Source organism: Nomascus leucogenys, chromosome 16 (assembly GCF_006542625.1).
Source record: "Nomascus leucogenys isolate Asia chromosome 16, Asia_NLE_v1, whole genome shotgun sequence".
Taxonomy (NCBI): Eukaryota; Metazoa; Chordata; class Mammalia; order Primates; family Hylobatidae; genus Nomascus; species Nomascus leucogenys.
The window spans coordinates 22,883,569-22,906,399 of record NC_044396.1 but is presented as its reverse complement, the minus strand read 5'-3'; the positions used below and the strand labels follow the sequence as shown (position 1 = coordinate 22,906,399).

The 22,831-nt window shown below is 36.1% G+C and overlaps 1 protein-coding gene across 9 annotated transcripts in view; it reads left to right on the top strand.

Annotated features, from left to right (window-relative positions):
* The window catches only part of RALYL (RALY RNA binding protein like), a 731,347-nt gene that overhangs the window by 509,560 nt on the left and 198,956 nt on the right, over positions 1–22,831 (top strand). Inside the window, exon 1 of one of the 9 annotated variants that reach the window (XM_030795451.1) lies at positions 1,457–1,623. The exons of the other annotated variants lie outside the window; for them this stretch is intronic. Coding sequence (XP_030651311.1) covers positions 1,587–1,623 — 37 coding nt within the window. The 5' untranslated portion in view covers positions 1,457–1,586. Of the gene's footprint in view, positions 1–1,456; positions 1,624–22,831 lie in introns of those variants that run through there. 9 annotated transcript variants of the gene reach the window in all.

Sequence of the window (22,831 nt, the reverse complement as noted above, 5' to 3'; positions counted from 1 at the left end):
GAGACTCCATACCACCAGCCCCCCAACACACACACACACACACACACAACAACTCATTTATTCCACAAATGTTTATTAAGAGCCTACTTTGTGCCAGGCGTTGATCTAACCTCTGGACATACATCTCTGAAAAAAAATGAAGTTTTATCCTCAGAAATGTATGTTCTAATAGGAAGAGAAAGACAGCAGTGGAATGTATAGTAATACAGACACTGATTATGCCCTAAAGCAAGGTATAACCATAGGGATCTTTGACAAACAAACAGTCTTACCAAAGAGTTTAGTTAGTCAAAAGTCAAGGACGCTGAACAGAATATTGCTGAAAACTTATAGAATATTATTCTTGGTATCTGTGGTTATGAAATGTAATTATTTAAGTAAAAAAATCATTTACACTGAAACAATGCTTCTATGAAGAGTTATGGAGATGATATTTCCCACTACTAGTAGGTAGCCTGGATTTGTTCACACTTAAAAAAGAATAACTTTGAACAGCTGAGTACCTCCACTTCTGCTTCTTGGCAAGAAGGTGATACTTAATACATAACAAGGAAGTCATGACACAGAAATTCTTCACTAGCATGTGGGTCCTTCTGTATTTTAAATAACAACTAATTTCAGACACCCTAGTCAGCACCCAAAGGTGTTTTTGAAACCATGTTCTCATTTGGAGTGTTTGGGAGAGGCAGTGTTCCTGGGCTTCTGCTGAATGCCAGGCATTACTCTCAGAAAAGGACAGTACAAGCCATAATGAAGACAGAGCTTCCACCTTGTGCACTTGAGTGATAGTGTGAAACATATTCAGATAAGGATATGCTCCAACGACTGTCAAAGTAGAGAACTGAGGACTAAACTGAGGCCCCAGGGGTTGGGGGTCGGGGAAGCTTCTGGAGAGGCTCCTTGCAAGAAGGAGCAGAGTGCCTGCAACATAGTAGGCACTCACTGAGCCTGAGAACCTATTATGTGCACCTTCTATGTAAAGTTCTGGGGATATAAATGTGAAAATGTGCAATTTCTGTTTTGCCTGAGAAGTAAGACTGGGGAAATAGACAAAACTAAAATTGATAATTGCTTTAATAATTGAACATACAAAGTGTATCAGAGATTCTCAGAAGAAAAGAATTTAGCAGGGTTTCAGAATAATATACAAATTTCAGTATTGTATAGTCGTTAAAAGATATATGAAACCAATTTTTAATTTATATAAATACTAAACAAGATTTTTATATTTACATTTTCAGTTTTGTGATTCTTGCTAAATATATGAATCTATTCTTAATCCAACATTACTTCACGGACAGCAGTTTAGTAGTACACATTTCATTAGAGAACTTCACTGCTATAGGTTGGGGGGAGGTGAAGGAAATACAATTTTCCCTAGAAGATTTACATTAGATAGAGTAGTTACAGGCTGTAGCATCTCCCCTGTAATTTTATGAGAATGGTATTACCCTGGCTTTCACTGTGTGATTGCTGGTTACCTTCTGTCAGTGAGCAACAGTCTTACTGCAAAGCAGGAGCACAACCCGTCTCTTTGTCTCCGTGGTCAAATCAATTACTTCTTAGAAAGTCGAATTTTTTTCAAAATGACCATGTACAGGAGCAAACGCAGACATCAGAGATGTAAGTAAAATCTGACCCAACTTTTTCATATCACTGGGGTAGGGAAAACATACTTGATTTCTTAAAAGACTAATCATGACTTCTTCAGATACATCCTGGTAGTAGAAAAGATACTGTAGCTTTTCTCACCCTAACCTTTATCTTTATTCCTGTAACATGCATGAAAGATGTTGAGGGCAGAGGGGATAATTCGCTTGTTACTATGGAAACCCTTGGAAAGGTTTACAAAATCAACAGAGAAACAGATCAAATGCATTTTCAGTCTAGCTCAGCATCCTTCATTCAGGCATGATCACTGGACAGTTCTCTTTTTTGCTTTTCTAGGAGTGATAGATTTTCTTTCCTGGAAGTCTGTTGAAAGGTTTGGGAAGCTAGCCTAAAACTTCTCTTTATTCATCCAATTTCAATTACAACTCTTAGGGGGTAGAAAGCAGTTCATAATGGAGGGAAGAGAGTTAATTGTGAATGACAAGCTGAATATTTAACAGGATATTCATTGCCAAACTTCTTGGTCCAGAGCATGCTAGTGACATAATTCACTACAGGCACCATTTCAAAGGGTTAAAAGGAGTCATCTGCAGTCTCCCCTAAAGGAACTGATTCTGGCTGAAATGGAGCAGCACAATTACCCTGGTGTAAAGTCCAGAACAAAGATTATTATGGAACTGAAAGCTATCAGGATCTCGCTAAAAATCAAAAGAGTGTTATAATAACACTATTTTATGGTAAAGCAATATGCCTCTCAAGAAAAGCTTTGCAATCACCTCTCTCTAGTAAGTTTAACTCTTTATCACTTTATCTTTTCTATTGTCTAAAGTAAATAATACCATATTTAGCCCAAAATGGTCTGTCACTGTCTCTATTCATTGTCATAGACAGGTAACAGCAACTTACTCTGTACTGAAAGTCTGTACTTTTTCATTATTTCTTTCGATGTCTTTAAATGTTATAAAATATTTTGAAAATCAAAGTCTATCAGTCACAATTATTCTATCAAAAAGCCAATAAATCATAGAAAGATAATTTTTAGTGTGATAATTTGTTCATTGGTCTGCTTTCACCTAAGACAGAAAACTAACATTTCTCCTGTTCAAAGAAGTTTCATGCACCACAGAAAGCTCTGAGGGCTAGGCTGCCAGTTTGATTCTGCAAGCTTGATTGCCTCTTAATGCCAGTTCTTTCTTGTGATAAAGAAACAATATATGATAACTGCTACTTTTTTCATATAAAAACGATTGGTGTGAAGTCTACACATATATTGCTGATTAATTTTCTTGTGATTTCCTCTTACAAGAATGAATCTAAATTATGCATAGATTTGAAAACCATCTTGTGCCTTTACTCCTGTATCTTTTATATATCCCTCATTTTTTTCCTTGTGGACTATCAATGCCTTAATATTAGCACATGGAAAATAAGAGATTCACAGAAAAATTATACTGAATGTCTCCCCTTAAAATGTGCTCGCTGAAGTCTGCGATTAAGCAGCAGGAAGAAATTGTGAATTACATGAGACAAGTCAGAAGATGTATAATTATACAGGCAAAACACAGTAGGGTGTACTGGAATGGTTCAGTTAAAAAAAAATCTAATGTGTTACTTAAGTTTAATTGTATCAACTATTTTATGTTGCATTAAGTGTTTCTATATTCTAATAATATAAAATATTAGAGAGCAGGAACATAATAAAATTAAAGTATATAGAAAGCTTAGCAATAAAAGCAAATAGAATCCTTAAATGAATTTCTTTAACAATATTTGCAAAAGTAGAATGTAATACAATGGTTTGCCATCCAGTGGGTAAACAGAAAAACTGGAATTTTCCCATCACCAAAATCCAGGGCATTTCCATTTTCAATCATATCTTTTATGCGTGTGTTTTTGATCATATAAAAGGCATAAACTCACCTAGAGGCAATTGTATTCCAATTAAGGCAATAATTGCACATTCAACAAAACCTCACTGTAGGAAGGAAGGAAAGTATTCTTACGATTTTCTTTAAAAATGAGATAGTACATAAATCAACTTTCTAATTTTTCTCATTATCCAAAGATTTAATGTGGTATCTTTTAGTAAAAATAAGTGTTTCCTTTCAGAGGATCTGACAAAAGGAATAGTAAAGGTGCATGTGGCTATGTCAGGAGTTTGAGGAAAAAGGGGAGAAAAATACTTATGAGAGAGATTTTAAAGTATAAATTGTAGTAAACCTTTGAAGATTCATGTGGGGCTTTGAAATTCATTCTCCACTCATATTGAGATTAGTTATTTATAATTCACTATACAAGAGGAGGAGAGGGAGGGAAGAGTGCCCATTGCCTTGCTTCTGATACAGCAATTGCTAGGTAAAAGGAACAGCTTAGTATTCACTCAGATAGCAGATCTTACTTGTGCAAAACTGCATTAAAGACTTTCAATTGGACACAGAATATTTTGAGTGGTATTAAAAAATGTTTGCATGTATCAGATGCTGATATTGCCAGAGCCAAACAGGTACAGACCAATTTAAGGAATTATAATACTTGTAAACCTGTTTTTTTACAAATCAGATTGATTTGGGAATTAATGTTCAACTTTTGAGTCCATTTAAATACTAAGTTTTTATACATATATAATAACAATATTTAACTGTGAAGTTTATGTTTAAATTTTCAAAAATTTCTGTATAAAACAAGGAAAACCTGTAACCTCCCTTGCTGAAACTCCACATGACCTTGAGAAAACATTTTTGGACTTTTATAAAAGACACATGAAGGTACATTTTTAAAAAATGAATATGTTTTTAAAACACCAACGTAGAGGAAAAAGTAGAATAGAAGCCATAGGATTTTGAAAATAGCACAATACCTGTGCCATAGCAAAGAAAACAGTGTGAATCGAGTTTCAGATGTGTAACATTTCATCTTATTTTGATGAATTGGAACAGATCATGTATTTTTTATTGCTAATAATATCTTTGGGTGAGCTTATCGACCTTATCCATATTATCATGGAAATACTTGATGAGATCACTTCAGAAATCTAAATACTAGTCATCATAGCCGTCTGCTTATAGTCTTGGCCAATTATCTATTATTTCTGTGGATGGCAATCTCTTCTGTAAGTTTAGTAGACTGCACTGAGAAAGTGTTCTGTAGGGTACCTTCCATCTCTAACCCTCAGTGCCTCCATAACACAGCCCTCATCAGGTCATTCTCCTACTCAGAGACATTAATGGTTTCTCATTGACTAGATATTGGTGGCTCTGGGCTTGTGTGCTTCAGATCCTTGGGTCCCCATGGAGTTACTACAAGGTTACTACATATTAACATTTACATAAATATGAATCATTGTATAGTGAAGAAAAATATGTGAATATGGACATACACGTGTATATATACATAAACATATACACACATATATGCTTTTAAAGTTCTAAAATACGTTTAATAAAAACAAATGTATTTAAAGGTGGTGTACTGCATTTGTAACAGCTTTTTATGCCATATATTTTATTTTTAAAAAAACCATAGTACATGCAGCCCTCATTATGTTTCAATATTCTTTTTTAAAAAAAAAAAAACTTCATACTCCAGAAGGTTGAGAATCACTGAACTAGAAAGTGAGTACAAGCAAGACCTTATAATACAGAAATTTACATTATTGTCATCTGCCCACTACTTTCTTCTCTTCCTGTTACCACCTATATTCTAGACTTTATCAAGCTACCAATTATCAGCCAGGCGCAGTGTCTCATGCCTGTAATCCCAGTACTTTGGGAGGCCAAGGCGGGAGGATTACTAGAGTTCAGGAGTTCAAGACCAGCCTGGGCATCATGGTGAAACCCCATCTCTACAAAAAATATCAAAATTAGCTGGGTGTGGTGGCAGACACCTGTAATCCCAGCTACATGGGAGGCTGAGGCACAATAATCGCTTGAACCCAAGAGGTAGAGGTTGCAGTGAGCCAAGATTGCACCACAGCACTCCAGCATGAGTGACAGAGCAAGACTCCATCTCAAAAAAACAAACAAATGAACAAAAAAGCTACCAATTGTCCCTGAAATTCAGTATATTCTCTTATCTCTATGCCTTTGCCCATTTGTCTTCCTATTGATAGATGGCCTTCACCTGCACCTTCACACCTCTCTGTTGAAGGTTTCACTCACATGCCACATCCTTCCTAAATGCCTCCCCAGTTTCTAAGTCAAATTGCTCTTTCCCTTCTCTCTTTTCAGTTCATATATTGTTTCTTGTTTGTTTGTTTGTTTGTTTTTGTTTTTGTTTTTGTTTTTTTTGAGACAGAGCCTCATTCTGTCACCAAGCTGGAGTGCAGCAGTATAATCTCAGCTCACTGCACTGCAAACTTTGCCTCCAGATTCAAGCGATTCTCCTTCCTCAACCTCCTGAGTAGCTGGGATTACAGGTGCTCACCACCATGCCTGGCTCGTTTTTGTATTTTTAGTAGAGATGGGCTTTCGCCATGTTGCCCAGGCTGGTCTTGAACTCCTGACCTCAGGTGATCTGCCTGCCTTGGCCTCCCAAAGTGCTGGGATTACAGTTGCGAGCCACTGCACTTGGCCTCAGTTCATATATTGTATTTTTTCTTAAAATTTCTATATTCTGTCTTATATATAGAAAATTACCTATTTACACCACTAATCTCTAAGTTTCTTTCATATAAGGTATTCTTTATTCTTGTTTGATACATTCTCAGTGCATAATATGATGCTTTGCCCATCAAAATCCATGGCTGTCTAATAAAGTTTATCGACTTAAATATATATTTTTGACCACCTACTACTTTCCAGAGACTGCTGTAATGGTAGGGCTATAGCAATGAACAAAACAACGTTTTATTGAAGATAAGATGACACACAGATAAATATGTCATATGCTATGTAATGCTAAGTGCTATGGAGAAAAAGCAAGTAAGGGAGAAATGGAGTTTTGGAATGTGGAGTGAGGAATTTCTATTTTCTATGGGGAAGTCAGGAAAAGCCACTTACTAAGGGGACATTTGATCAGACACCCTAAAGAAGTGAGGAAATTGGTTCAGTTTCTCTCTGGATAGTTACAAGTAGAAATAGCATATGCAAAGTCCCTGAGGAACATTGGGATAATTGAAGGACCAAGAAGGAGTCCAATAACTAGAGTGACTAAAGATGAAGTCAAAAAAGCATGAGGAACATTGGATAGATAGAGTAGGACAGACAACAGATTTTAACTGAAAAGTACATTTCATTTGTAACTGAATTAAGACAGAGTATGTATAAACTAACTTTTAGGAATCACTATCCACATTTCTAAGTGACTTGTGCAATAATTTTTAAATGACAATTTTTAAAAGTATTTTTAAAATAATTACTCTCCATACATGGCAAGGCGTGCAGTCATTGACTGGAAGACAATCAAATTTTGGTCATCCAGAGGTCCAAAAGATATTGTTTGACCGGGAATATTTTCTGACTTATCTTCTTATAAATATCCTTGTATTCTTTATTACAAGAATTAAAATTAAGTCTACCTCTCTTTAAAAATCTTCCTATGAGAAAAAGTAAATTTACCTTTTGATAGAATTGTTCTAAGGCTTTTTAAGGCATTGACAGGGAAAAACAAGGCTGTTGCCAGTCTCGATGTGTAAAATTGGTCTCTCAGTGATCAACTGTGATAATAGGTTTGATACTTTGTAATTTTTAGAATATGACTTGTCTTAGCGGTCACATATTTATTAATGTGTTGTGTTTTATAGAAGTCTTGTTTAAAGGTACTTATTGAAATTGATTACAAATTAAATAGCAATACAAAAATAGATTATTTAAAACAAATACTCATATTGATACCATGATTTCTTTGTAACTGTGAAGACAAAAGAAATAATTTGTTATTAATTCCCAAATTACTTCACATCTTAAATGTTGATCTTTTCTGTTACATAACCAGTTGAAAATGTGATCTAGGTTTTAAAACATTTTTTTAAGTTTATACCAGAAAAAAACAAACTATTTTTAAGTTTAATTGGTAAAGGCTCTCTAGAGGACACTATTAAATTCAATCTTTGGTTTCTCTATTATTGATGCTTGTAGGGAATTCTGGTATGATATCTGCAATGTCTTCAGCCCTTTTAATTCTCAAGTTCTAATATGAATTCTATAACTGGTAGAAATTGAGAAATTGTAATTTTATAGATTCCTCCATGGAATCACATGTGCATGGATAGAATCAGTGCAGTCTGATTGAGCGTGCACAATGGGACTATAAATGCCAGTTTGGGAGCAGAGACGTACAAAGGCTGACTGATAACACCCTGATACAGATTGACCTTAAATGGAAATACATATTGGTCTGCCTCATATCCTTAATCACAGGCTTTTACAGGCTCCAGCCTGTGACTGGTTCTGCCTGCAGAAATATATTCTCTCTCTCTCTCTTTCTCTCTGTCTCTCTCAAAAAAAATCTGATGACATTCATGTATTTTTCTGTTTAACAATGCCCCACACACTCAAAGGTCACTTTTGTACCAGGTGAGCATTCGTCCATTTCTCTTCTGTGCTTTCAGAAAACAACTTGACTATCATACGTCACCTGCTCTTTTAATTTCTCTTCTAAGAATCTGTGCTGCATTTATATCTACACTTGCATGAAAATCCTAGCATTGACTCTGTCCCCAGGTGTTCAGGTAATTGTTCTCTGCAGAGTATACTTTATCACTTCAAAAAATGTTACAGTTAAAAAATAATGTTAATTTGTATTTGTTGATAAAAGAATTATACATGTGAAACAACAAGACACTTAGGAAAATAAGATTGGTGTTAAACGAAGATATTAGTCTATCATTTTAACATACTGTCGTGGTTTGCAAACATTTTCTTCCATTCCATGGTTGTCTCTTCACTCTGTTGATTATTTTTCTTTGCTGTGCAAAACTTTTTAGTTTGATGCAATTCTGTCTGTTTTTGCTTGTATTACCTCTGCTTTTGGGGACATATCCAAAAAGTTTTGGCTCAAACTAATGTCAAGAAGCTTTTCTTCTATGTTTTCTTCTAGTAGTTTCATAGTTGTAGGTCTTATATTTAATTCTTTAATTCATTTTATTTTTGTATATGGGGTGAAATAGGGGTCAAATTTCTTTCTTGTTTGTATGGATATCCATTTTCCAACACCATTTATTGAAGAGACTATACTTTCCCCATTGTATGTTCTTGGCACTTTGGTAGATCAGTTGACTAAAAATGCTTAGATTTATGGCTGGGCTTTCTATTCTGATTAACATATTTTCAATGTTAAACTTTTCATATATTTTTAATATTAACCATAACTCAAACAGCTCAATAGCAATAAAATTAATAACTTGATTGAAAAATGGAAAAAGAATGTGAAAAGTCATATCTCAAAAGAAGACATACAAATGATCAACATACATATGAAAAAAGTTCAAAATCACTAATCATCAGGGAAATACAAATTAAAAATTAAAACCACAATGATATATCACATCACACCTGTTAGAAGAATTGTTATAAAAGTGACATGATAACAAGTGTCAGTGAGTACATAAAGAAAAGGGAATTATTTTCCACTGTTGGTAGGAATGTATATTTGTACAACCATTATGGAAAACAGTGTGAAGTTTCCTCAAAAAATAAAAATAGAACTACCAAATGATCCAGCAGTTTCATTTCTGGGAATATATTCAAAGAAAATAAAATTAGTTATCTGAAAGAGATATCTCTACTTCCATTTTTATAGCAGAATTACTCACAAAAGTCAAGACTGGAATCAACATAAATGTCCATCCACAGATAGGATAAAATATATGATATATATATATCTCATATAATATATAAATATCATATCTCAGACATATACATGTTTCATATATCATATATATCATATGTAAATGTCCATCCACAGATGAATGGATTAAAAATATGATTATATGAGATATATATATCTCATATCGTTAGATACACACACACACACACACACACACACACATCCCAATGGAATGCTATTCAATCTTTAAAAAGAAGGAAATCCTGTCACTTATGGCAACATGGATAAACCTAGAGGACATTATGCTAAATGAATAAGCCAGGTACAGAAAGATAAATACTGTATCATCTCACTAGTATTTGGAATCTAAAATAGTGGAAATCATTAATAGAAGCAGAGAGTAGAATGGGGGTGACCAGAGGTTAGGTGGGCAGGAAGGGCAATGGGAACATGTTTGTCAACAGATACAAAATTTTAGTTATAAAAGCAGTAAGTTCAGGAGATCTGTTGTGCAACATGGTGACTACAGTCATAACAATATATCATATGCTTGAACATTGCTAAGGGAGTAGATTTTAAATGTTTTCACAAAAAGACATGGTAATGGATATGTTTAATTCATTAAGTTGACTTACCCACTCCACAATACGTACATATATGAAAACATTATATATATATAATTTTTATTAATCAAAAAACTAAAATAAAATAAAATACTACCATGAATGCAAGCAGTTTGACATGACTAAAGAAAAGATAACCATTCATAATGCAGAGTAGGAAGTAGTGTTTTTTATGCTCTATTATGCTCTAACATATGCTATCTTTGAAACATCAGAAAGCAACTTCCATAATTATGTGTTTTGGGAAATCTTTTTGGTTGAGCAATATGAAATCACCAGTTTTGTAAGTCAGTGGTTAAATCTAAAAAATACCAGCTATTGCATAAGTGGGCAAGAAAAGGGGAGAGGTGGGTATAATAAGCCATTATGCCAGCACAAGTTGGCATTAAAAGCATAGGGCTGTTACAGGTAACCAAGTGTGATTATGTGATACACTAAAAATATCTAATTACATTAGGGAATATATGCATTGTTGTTCTTTAGGATATGTAAGGTTAAACTTTCTACAAAAAAATTGAAAGTATGTTCAGTGTCATCAACATAGATTAATTAGATGACTTTATTTTTGCAAGTGACATATCAGAGCTTTGAAGATTATCAGAACTTTTCTAGAAAGTATCTACCTTCAACTAAACTTACAATGTTTATTATAAGCATTTGAATTCTAATTTTACATATTTTATCGTTAAAACTTTTTCATCCAAATGGAAAATTGGGTAGTTCTAAATGAATTGGGTAATGATAATAAAGTTGACAAATATATTGAATGTTTACCATATGTCAGGCACTGTTTTAAGCATTTTGTTATAGATGACTAATGTAATTTACATAAGAGAGCAATAATCAAACATGTAATAGAATAATGAAGTAATCTGTGATACTTCATTTTTATTATAATTTCAAAATGTTATTTGTGATTTTATTTCTAATCTCTAGGAAATTGGACACCCAAAATTAAACTAAAATATGAACATTGAGTGGAGTTAAAAAGCAACCTTATATATCTCCTAAGGAATCTAATAACTTTAAAAAGCAAAACATAAGTTTTACCAATATCCCTACCCTTTAAATCATATAGAAACAGAAAAAATATCTTGAGGAAATTTTACATAAATATAGGCAAACAAAATATCTGCAAATGAATGTATTTGCCTCATATGCTATCTTTTCTGCAAAGGAATGAAAGGTTCCCAGAACTTAGAATAAGTGAAGTTTTCTGCAGTGATTTTAGTAATTCATTGTGAGTCATTACACACTTCTTGATCTAGAACAGCTACGTTGTTTGGCATAACCTTTTGGTTCATTTTCCTTTTTCTAATTATTGATTTTCTTAGCACTATTTACTGAATTGCACTCTTATTCTAACAATGGAATTTCTGACACCTTTAGTTATATAGGAAAACATTATATATGTGTAAATATTGACTCAAAGTATTCATGGTCTCTTATTGACATTATCTCTAGAACTTCATTTGTATTTAAAATAAAAATAAAGTCCACATTTATTTCCTTAGACTCCTTATAGAGTATGTGGCATATATTTTTGTAATGTTCCATGCCTTGGGCTACCTATCATTGGAAAATGTTATATTTCATATTATACGATTCTTTTGACCCCTAGTAAACCTGAAACTGCCTTAGAGGAACAGCTGAATGTATTTCCTTAAATAAACACACATTGTTCTTCAAATTGCTAGTGTTGGTCTTCTTAATAGGCTCCACAGGCAATGGGAACGTCGACTTTGAAGTCACCTCTGCTGGGTTCATGTAGATAAGTCTATTTCATACCTTTTTTCTTCCCACACTTAACAGTGTCTTTCAACTCACATTTGTTTTAAGACACTTATAAATGCATACATACTACATGGAATATTTAATTTTTATTTAATTTATAGTCTCAATAGTTAGTGAGAGGTTGGCTCACAATTAAATAAAAATAAACTTAGACAAAAATCAGAAAAGGTTTTAATTGAGGTATGAGGAAAAATTCATTTACTTGGTCACATCCTTGGCTTTCATAAGGTAGCAAGAGAAAAATGGTCACTTGAATTTTATAAGTGGTCATACAGTTTTTCTCAGCACTGAACTGTCCTCCAGAGCTATTTATATGAAGCTACTCATTTTCTAATGACCGCTTGTAACATAGATGATACACCCAATTTTGATAAATGGGTCCAAACTCTCCTAAAGAGGCTGTAGCAGTAATACTCCATGAAGCTTTCTAGAATTTGTTTGCTTATTCACTATCCAGACAGAAATATTTTGCATATTTTTCACCATCCCAGTTTTCAAGAACCCAAGCTAGAGTTTGAGAAAGTTCTATTTGAATGGATATAAAAATTTATTTGATTTTGAAATAAAAGCAAATCATTAAAAATTCTACTTCAAAAATATACTTTGAAACTTGAGTATCTAGGAAAAAAGTTAATAACCAAGCAAGGAACAGAATACAAGAAATTGTAGCATAAAGATCATAGATATGCTTTGGGAGGCCGAGGCAGGCAGATCATGAGGTCAGAAGTTTGAGACCAGCTTGACCAACATGGTGAAACTCTGTCTCTACTAAAAATACAAAAATTAGCCACGCGTGATGGCACATGCCTGTAATCCCAGCTACTCAGGAGGCTGAGACAGGAGAATTGCTTGAACCCAGGAGCCAGAGGTTGCGGTGAGCCGAGATCACGCCACTGCACTCCAACCTGGGTGACAGAGCAAGACTCTGTCTCAAAAAAAGATCATAGATGTGTTTGTTACTATGATTCTCCTTTTGGTCTCTGAAAATGGGTCCCTGGAAATTAGAACCACATTAAGTTAATCATTTCTTATATATTAGAAACAGTTATCAGGTTAAAGATGCTATATTTTTTGTACTGTAAAAAACAGTCATCTAACATAGTCATTTGTTTGGGGAAGATACTAGACTTTGATAATACTGTTTCTCTTAGATTACTACTGGCAGCAATTAATCAACAGTTGTAGTAATTTACCCTGTACTTCAAGCCAAATTAACAGTCTTCCCTTGCTTATATGAATATTAAAGGATAATGTGGCATTGGGCCTGGAATTCTCAGTAAGTTGCCCACATTGTTAATATTTACCAATATTAACTTAGGAATAGGCTGCAAGGTGTAAGGAATGTCTGTTTTAATATTCATTTTAAAAATACATGTTTTAAATATTGTAATTCAGTGTAATCACATCAGTTATGATAATTTCATTTTGGGTCCAGGATAATTAAATCTGGAATTGCATAAGATGTACTACAGTGATAATATTATTTCATTATTCTTTGTAACTAACATTCCAATCACTGGTATAGATTGACATTTGGAATATGACTATCATCACACAATTCTTTGCCCTAGGAGACTTCCTAATGGGCATTTTTTATACCTTGCTATAGCCTTTTATGTACTTAATAACAGTACAGTTTCATGTAGCTTCATAACAAATACTTACCATTGCCATATTTATGTGGTATAAAACTAGTTTAAGGTATTTTTATGAAGCTGTTTATGGCTTTTAGTCATTATTGAGTTTTTTATGACTATTATAAAGTGGTATGACTTAAGAAAAATTATAAATCCCTATGGGTATTTGTCATGATTGAAAATAATAGAATTCTTTTGGTTGTTATGTCTTGGGAAATTTTATTATCTTCTGTCTAGAAAAGCAAAATACTAGGGATCTTCAGTCAGATTTTTACCAAATTGTTAAGATTTTGTTCTATGTATTGAATGGAAGCATATATTCCATTACTTGTCCCAATTGGAATGAACATAAACTGCCAAATTTCCTGGAAAACAGTATATCTAGAGGTCGTTTCAGTTGATAAGTATGTGTTATCAACTAAAGGTTCTATTAGTTGCTCCTTGTAGGTATTCTGGGTCAGTTTCATTATTATTTACTGAAAGCCTTAATATTATTTACTCATACAAACTATATTTCTTAGTTGTTATCGTAAACATATTTTTTAATTATTGCATAAAATTGTATGTTAAGAAACATTGTCTGGCCGGACGCGGTGGCTCATGCCTGTAATCCCAGCACTTTGGGAGGCCTAGGTGGGCAGATCACCTGAGGTCAGGAGTCCGAAACCAGACTGGCCAACATGGTGAAACCTCGTCTCTACTAAAAATACAGAAAATTAGCTGGGCGTGGTGGTGCATGCCTGTAATCCCAGCTGTGCAGGAGGCTGAGGCAGGAGAATCGCTTGAACTCAAGTGGTAGAGGTTGCAGTGAGCCGAGATCACACTACTGCACTCTAGCCTGGGTGACAGAGTGAGACTCTGTTCAAAAAAAAAAAAAAAGAAAAGAAAAGAAACATTGTCTAATTATATGACTTTTAAAAAGCAAGGCATTTCTTGACCTGGTATTATCTTACTTTGAAATTCATTTGTTGACATCTCACCTTGCATATTTCAGATAAGTATATGATACTGAAAATTCTTTCTGTTCTCTGAAGCACTCTTTCCATCATTCATACATTATGTTGTTTCCATTTAGAACATTCTCCTCTCCTCTTTTCTGAGCTAATTCCTACTCATCCTTCAGGTGCCAACTTAGATAATCACTTCCTTCTGATACATTTCTCTAAGCTGCTGGTGGCTAGTAGAGTTTATCTTTGTTATGGATTCCTCTGTAACCTGTATGTATTCTGTATGTAATTGATAATTTATCTAGTCATTTGTCTATAACCCGCTAATAGAGAGATCAGGTCACTATTTTCATTCTATATCTCCAGCATGGTCTGGCCTAGGAAGCCCTCAATTAATAGACGTTGAAGGATAAACAGAACGGATTGCCTTATTTATGTACCTGTTGTAGCCACTAGAAATTTTAGTCATTTGCCCCAAATATGTTACTATGATATAGGCTGTTGGTGAACTATCTCTTGCCTTTCTATATTCACAGATGTGTATGCATGATATCACCTGCTAAGTCCTTTTTGTTCTCAGGTTTTGGAGTTACTTTTTCTACTGACAACCCTAATTTCCTTATTTGATGAGAAGTATTAAAAGGAATCTAAAAATACTTATATGCTGAGCAATTTAACAATGTTTAAGGCATACTTTGAAAGTGCCATGAAATCCATATTGTAACTTTCTCACAAGCCCTATTGTTGTACTAATTATTAAGCAATGATACTAGTTTCTAGTTAATTCATGGCTTATTTTATTCATTATACTTTTTAAAAATTGATATAAAAATTGTACATATTTATACAGTGAGATGTTTTGATACATATATATTGGATAATTATCACATCAGGGTATTTAGTATTTTCATCATGTCTTTGTGGGGAGAACATTCAAAATTCTCTCTTCCACCTATTTTGAAATATATCACGCAATATTGTTAACTATAATCAACACACCAGAACTTACTCCTTCTGTCTAACTGTGACCATATATACAGTTAATCAATCTCTCATTATACCCCAGCACCTTTCTGCTCTCCAATCTTTGGTAGCCACAATTCTACTCTCTACTTCAATGAGACCAGCATTTTTAGATTCTTTATATAAACGATATCATATTTGTCCTTCTGTCCTAGCTCACTTCACTTAACATAGTGTCCTCCAGGTTCATCCATGTTGCCACAAATGATAGGATTCCAATCTTTTTTATGGCTAAATAATATTCCAGTGACATACTGTATTGAAATAGAAAAAAATACCCATCTTAAAAAATGTGTATGGAACCACAAAAAACCCAAATAGCCAAAGCAATCTTAGGCAAAAAGAACAAACTAGAGTCATTACACTATCTGACTTCAAAATATACTACAAAACTACAGTAATCCAAACAGCATGGTACTGTCATAAAAATAGACACATAGACAAACAGAACAGAAAAGATAACCCAGAAATAAACCTGTATACTTACAGCCAACTGATTTTTGACAAAAATGTCAAGAACATATAATGGGGAAAAGACAACCTCTTCAACAAAGGGTGCTGGAAAAGCTGAATATGTACATGTAGAAGAATGCAACTAGACCCCTATCCCTCACTGTATAAAAAATTAACTCAAAATTTATTAAAGACTTATGTACTATAAAAAGACTAGAAGAAAAAATAAGGGAAATGCCTTATGGCATTGGTCTCGGCAAAGATTTTTTGAACAAGAACTCAAAAGCATAGGCATCGAAAGCAAAAGTAGAAAAACAGGATGTCATCAAACCAAGAAGCTTCTGCCAGCAAAGGAAACAATCAACAGAGTGAAGAGAAAATCTACAGAATGATGGAGAATATTTGCAAACTATACATTTAATAAGGGGTTCATATCCAAATTATATGTAGAACTCAAACAACTCAATAGCAAAAAACAATGTGATTAATAATGAACAAAAGATCTGAATAGACTTCTCTCAAAAAGGGACATACAAATGGATAACAGATATATGAAAAAATTGTCAGCATCACTTATCAGGGAAATGCAAATGAAAACCACAATGAGGAGCCAAGATGGCCGAATAGGAACAGCTCCGGTCTCCAGCTCCCAGCCCGAGCGACACAGAAGACTGGTGATTTCTGCATTTCTGCTTGAGGTACCGGTTTCATCTCACTAGGGAGTGCCAAACAGTGGGTGCAGGACAGTCGGTGAAGCGCACTGTGCACGAGCCGAAGCAGGGCGAGGCACTGCCTCACTCGGGAAGCGCAAGGGGTCAGGGAGTTCCCTTTCCCAGTCAAAGAAAGGGGTAACAGACGGCACCTGGAAAATCGGGTCAGTCCCACCCTCATACTGCGCTTTCCCAACGGGCCTGGAAAACAGCACACTAGGAGATTGTGTCCCGCACCTGGCTCAGAGGGTCCTATGCCCACGGAGTCTCGCTGATTGCTAGCACAGCAGTCTGAGATCAAGCTGCAAGGTGGCAGCGAGGCTGGGGGAGGGGCGCCCACCATTGCCCAGGCTTGCTTAGGTAAACAAAGCAGCCAGGAAGCTCGAACTGGGTGGAGCCCACCACAGCTCAAGGAGGCCTGTCTGCCTCTGTAGGCTCCACCTCTGGGGGCAGGGCACAGACAAAAACTCAGCAGGATCCTCCAGAGACTTAAATGTCCCTGTCTGACTGACAGCTTTGAAGAGAGTAGTGGTTCTCCCAGCACGCAGCTGGAGATCTGAGAACGGACAAACTGCCTCCTAAAGTGAGTCCCTCACCCCTGAGCAGCCTAACTGGGAGGCACCCCCCCAGTAGGGACAGACTGACACCTCACTCGGCCGGGTACTCCTCTGAGACAAAACTTCCACAGGAACTATCAGACAGCTGAATTTGTGGTCTCACGAAAATCTGCTGTTCTGCAGCCACCGCTGCAGACACCCAGCCAAACAGGGTCTGGAGTGGACCTCTAGTAAACTCCAACAGACCTGCAGCTGAGGGTCCTGTCTGGTAGAAGGAAAACTAACAAACGGAAAGGACATCCACACCAAAAACCCATCTGTACATCACCATCATCAAAGACCAAAAGTAGATAAAACCACAAAGATGGGGAAAAAACAGAGCAGAAAAACTGGAAACTCTAAAAAGCAGAGCACCTCTCCTCCTCCAAAGGAACGCAGTTCCTCACCAGCAACGGAACAAAGCTGGATGGAGGATGACTTTGACGAGGTGAGAGAAGAAGGCATCAGACGATCAAACTACTCTGAGCTACGGGAGGAAATTCAAAACAATAGCAAAGAAGTTAAAAACTTTGAAAAAAATTAGAAGAATGGATAACTAGAACAACCAATGGAGAGAAGGGCTTAAAGGAGCTGATGGAGCTGAAAGCCAAGTTTCGAGAACTACGTGAAGATTGCAGAAGCCTCAGTAGCAGATGCGATCAACCAGAAGAAAGGGTATCGCTGATGGAAGATGAAATGAATGAAATGAAGCGAGAAGGGAAGTCTAGAGAAAAAAGAATAAAAAGAAATGAACAAAGCCTCCAAGAAATTTGGGACTACGTGAAACGACCAAACCTACGTCTGATTGGTGTACCTGAAAATGACGGGGAGAATGGAACCAAGTTGGAAAGCACTCTGCAAGATATTATCCAGGAGAACTTCCCCAATCTAGCAAGGCAGGCCAACATTCAGATTCAGGAAATACAGAGAACGCCACAAAGATACTCCTCGAGAAGAGCAACTCCAAGACACATAATTGTCAGATTCACCAAAGTTGAAATGAAGGAAAAAATGTTAAGGGCAGCCAGAGAGAAAGGTCGGGTTACCCACAAAGGGAAGCCCATCAGACTAACAGCTGATCTCTCGGCAGAAACTCTACAAGCCAGAAGAGAGTGGGGGCCGATATTCAACATTCTTAAAGAAAAGAATTTTCAACCCAGAATTTCCTATCCCGCCAAACTAAGCTTCATAAGTGAAGGAGAGATAAAATACTTTACAGACAAGCAAACGCTGAGTGATTTTGTCACCACCAGGCCTGCCCTAAAAGATCTCCTGAAGGAAGCACTAAACATGGAAAGGAACAACCGGTACCAGCCACTGCAAAAACATGCCAAATTGTAAAGACCATCGAAGCTAGGAAGAAACTGCATCAACTAATGAGCAAAATAACCAACTAACATCATAATGACAGGATCAGATTCACACATAACAATATTAACGTTAAATGTAAATGGGCTAAATGCTCCAATTAAAAGACACAGACTGGCAAACTGGATAGGGAGTCAGGACCCATCAGTGTGCTGTATTCAGGAAACCCATCTCACGTGCAGAGACACACATAGACTCAAAATAAAGGGATGGAGGAAGATCTATCCAGCAAATGGAAAACAAAAAAAGGCAGGGGTTGCAATCCTAGTCTCTGATAAAATAGACTTTAAACCAACAAAGATCAAAAGAGACAAAGAAGGCCATTACATAATGGTAAAGGGATCAATTCAACAAGAAGAGCTAACTATCCTAAATATATATGCACCCAACACAGGAGCACCCAGATTCATAAAGCAAGTCCTGAGTGACCTACAAAGGGACTTAAACTCCCACACAATAATAATGGGAGATTTTAACACCCCACTGTCAACATTAGACAGATCAACGAGACAGAAAGTTAACAAGGATATCCAGGAATTGAACTCAGCTCTGCATAAAGTGGACCTAATAGACATCTACAGAACTCTCCACCCCAAATCAACAGAATATACATTTTTTTCAGCACCACACCACACCTATTCCAAAATTGACCACATAGTTGGAAGTAAAGCTCTCCTCAGCAAATGTAAAAGAACAGAAATTATAACAAACTGTCTCTCAGACCACAGTGCAATCAAACTAGAACTCAGGATTAAAAAACTCACTCAAAACCGCTCAACTACATGGAAACTGAACAACTTGCTCGTGAATGACTATTGGGTACATAATGAAATGAAGGCAGAAATAAAGATGTTCTTTGAAACCAACGAGAACAAAGACACAACATACCAGAATCTCTGGGACACATTCAAAGCAGTGTGTAGAGGGAAATTTATAGCACTAAATGCCCACAGGAGAAAACAGGAAAGATCCAAAATTGACACCCTAACATCACAATTAAAAGAACTAGAGAAGCAAGAGCAAACACATTCAAAAGCTAGCAGAAGGCTAGAAATAACTAAAATCAGAGCAGAACTGAAGGAAATAGAGACACAAAAAACCCTTCAAAAAATTAATGAATCCAGGAGCTGGTTTTTTGAGATCAACAAAATTGATAGACCGCTAGCAAGACTAATAAAGAAGAAAAGAAAGAAGAATCAAATAGATGCAATAAAAAATGAAAAAGGGGATATCACCACCGATCCCACAGAAATACAATCTACTATCAGAGAATACTACAAACACCTCTATGCAAATAAACTAGAAAATCTAGAAGAAATGGATAAATTCCTCGACAAATACACCCTCCCAAGACTAAATCAGGAAGAAGTGGAATCTCTGAATAGACCAATAACAGGTTCTGAAATTGTGGCAATAATCCATAGCTTACCAACCAAAAAGAGTCCAGGACCTGATGGATTCACAGTAGAATTCTACCAGAGGTACAAGGAGGAACTGGTACCATTCCTTCTGAAACTATTCCAATCGATAGAAAAAGAGGGAATCCTCCCTAACACATCTTATGAAGCCAGCATCGTCCTGATACCAAAGCCGGGCAGAGACACAACCAAAAAAGAGAATTTTAGACCAATATCCTTGATGAACATTAATGCAAAAATCCTCAATAAAATACTGGCAAACCGAATCCAGCAGCACATCAAAAAGCTTATCCACCATGATCAAGTGGGCTTCATCCCTGGGATGCACGGCTGGTTCAACATACGCAAATCAATAAATGTAATCCAGCATATAAACAGAACCAAAGACAAAAACCACATGATTATCTCAATAGATGCAGAAAAGGCCTTTGACAAAATTCAACAACCCTTCATGCTAAAAACTCTCAATAAATTAGGTATTGATGGGATGTATCTCAAAATAATAAGAGCTATATACGACAAACCCACAGCCAATATCATACTGTATGGGCAAAAACTGGAAGCATTCCCTCTGAAAACTGGCACAAGACAGGGATGCCCTCTCTCACTGCTCCTATTCAACGTAGTGCTGGAAGTTCTGGCCAGAGCAATCAGGCAGGAGAAGGAAATAAAGGGTATTCAATTAGGAAAAGAGGAAGTCAAACTGTCCCTGTTTGCAGATGACATGATTGTATATCTAGAAAATCCCATTGTCTCAGCCCAAAATCTCCTTAAGCTGATTAGCAACTTCAGCAAAGTCTCAGGATACAAAATCAATGTACAAAAATCACAAGCATTCTTGTACACCAATCACAGACAAACAGAGAGCCAAATCATGAGTGAACTCCCATTCACAATTGCTTCAAAGAGAATAAAATACCTAGGAATCCAACTTACAAGGGAAGTGAAGGACCTCTTCAAGGAGAACTACAAACCACTGCTCAATGAAATAAAAGAGGATACAAACAAATGGAAGAATATTCCATGCTCATGGGTTGGAAGAATCAATATCGTGAAAATGGCCATACTGCCCAAAGTAATTTATAGATTCAATGCCATCCCCCTCAAGCTACCAATGACTTTCTTCACTGAATTGGAAAAAACTACTTTAAAGTTCATATGGAACCAAAAAAGAGCCCGCATCGCCAAGTCAATCCTAAGCCAAAAGAACAAAGCTGGAGGCATCACGCTACCTGACTTCAAACTATACTACAAGGCTACAGTAACCAAAACAGCATGGTACTGGTACCACAACAGAGATATAGATCAATGGAACAGAACTGAGCCCTCAGAAATGATGCCGCATATCTACAACTATCTGATCTTTGACAAACCTGACAAAAACAAGAAATGGGGAAAGGATTCCCTATTTAATAAATGGTGCTGGGAAAACTGGCTAGCCATATGTAGAAAGCTGAAACTGGATCCCTTCCTTACACCTTATACAAAAATTAATTCAAGATGGATTAAAGACTTAAATGTTAGACCTAAAACCATTAAAATCCTACAAGAAAACCTAGGCAATACCATTCAGGACATAGGCGTGGGCAAGGACTTCATGTCTAAAACACCAAAAGCAATGGCAACAAAAGCCAAAATTGACAAATGGGATCTCATTAAACTAAAGAGCTTCTGCACAGCAAAAGAAACTACCATCAGAGTGAACAGGCAACCTACAGAATGGGAGAAAATTTTTGCAACCTACTCATCTGACAAAGGGCTACTATCCAGAATCTACAATGAACTCAAACAAATTTACAAGAAAAAAACAAACAACCCCATCAAAAAGTGGGCAAAGGACATGAACAGACACTTCTCAAAAGAAGACATTTATGCAGCCAAAAAGCACATGAAAAAATGCTCATCATCACTGGCCATCAGAGAAATGCAAATCAAAACCACAGTGAGATACCATCTCACACCAGTTAGAATGGCCATCATTAAAAAAGCAGGAAACAACAGGTGCTGGAGAGGATGTGGAGAAATAGGAACACTTTTACACTGTTGGTGGGACTGTAAACTAGTTCAACCATTGTGGAAGTCAGTGTGACGATTCCTCAGGGATCTAGAACTAGAAATACCATTTGACCCAGCCATCCCATTACTGGGTATATACCCAAAGGACTATAAATCATGCTGCTATAAAGACACATGCACACGTATGTTTATTGCGGCACTATTCACAATAGCAAAGAGTTGGAACCAACCCAAATGTCCAAAAACGATAGACTGGATTAAGAAAATGGCACATATACACCATGGAATACTATGCAGCCATAAAAAATGATGAGTTCGTGTCCTTTGTAGGGACATGGGTGAAACTGGAAAACCTCATTCTCAGTAAACTATCACAAGGACAAAAAACCAAACACCGCATGTTCTCACTCATAGGTGGGAATTGAACAATGAGAACTCATGGACACAGGAAGGGGAACATCACATTCCGGGGACTGTTGTGGGGTGGGGGGAGGGGGGAGGGACAGCATTAGGAGATATACCTAATGCTAAATGACGAGTTAATGGGTGCAGGAAATCAACATGGCACATGGATACATATGTAACAAACCTGCACATTGTGCACATGTACCCTAAAACCTAAAGTATAATAAAAAATAAAAAATAAAAAAAAAGAAAACCACAATGAGATATTATCTCACCCAGCTAAAATGGATATTATTAAAAAGAGAAAAGGTAACAAATGCTGGGGAGTATTTGGAGAAAGGGAAGTGGGAATGCAAACTAGTACAGCCACAGTGGAAAACAGTATGAAGATTCCTTTAGAAACTAAAAATAAGGTGGGGCAAGATGGCTCACACCTGTAATCCCAGCATTTCAGGAGGCCGAGGCA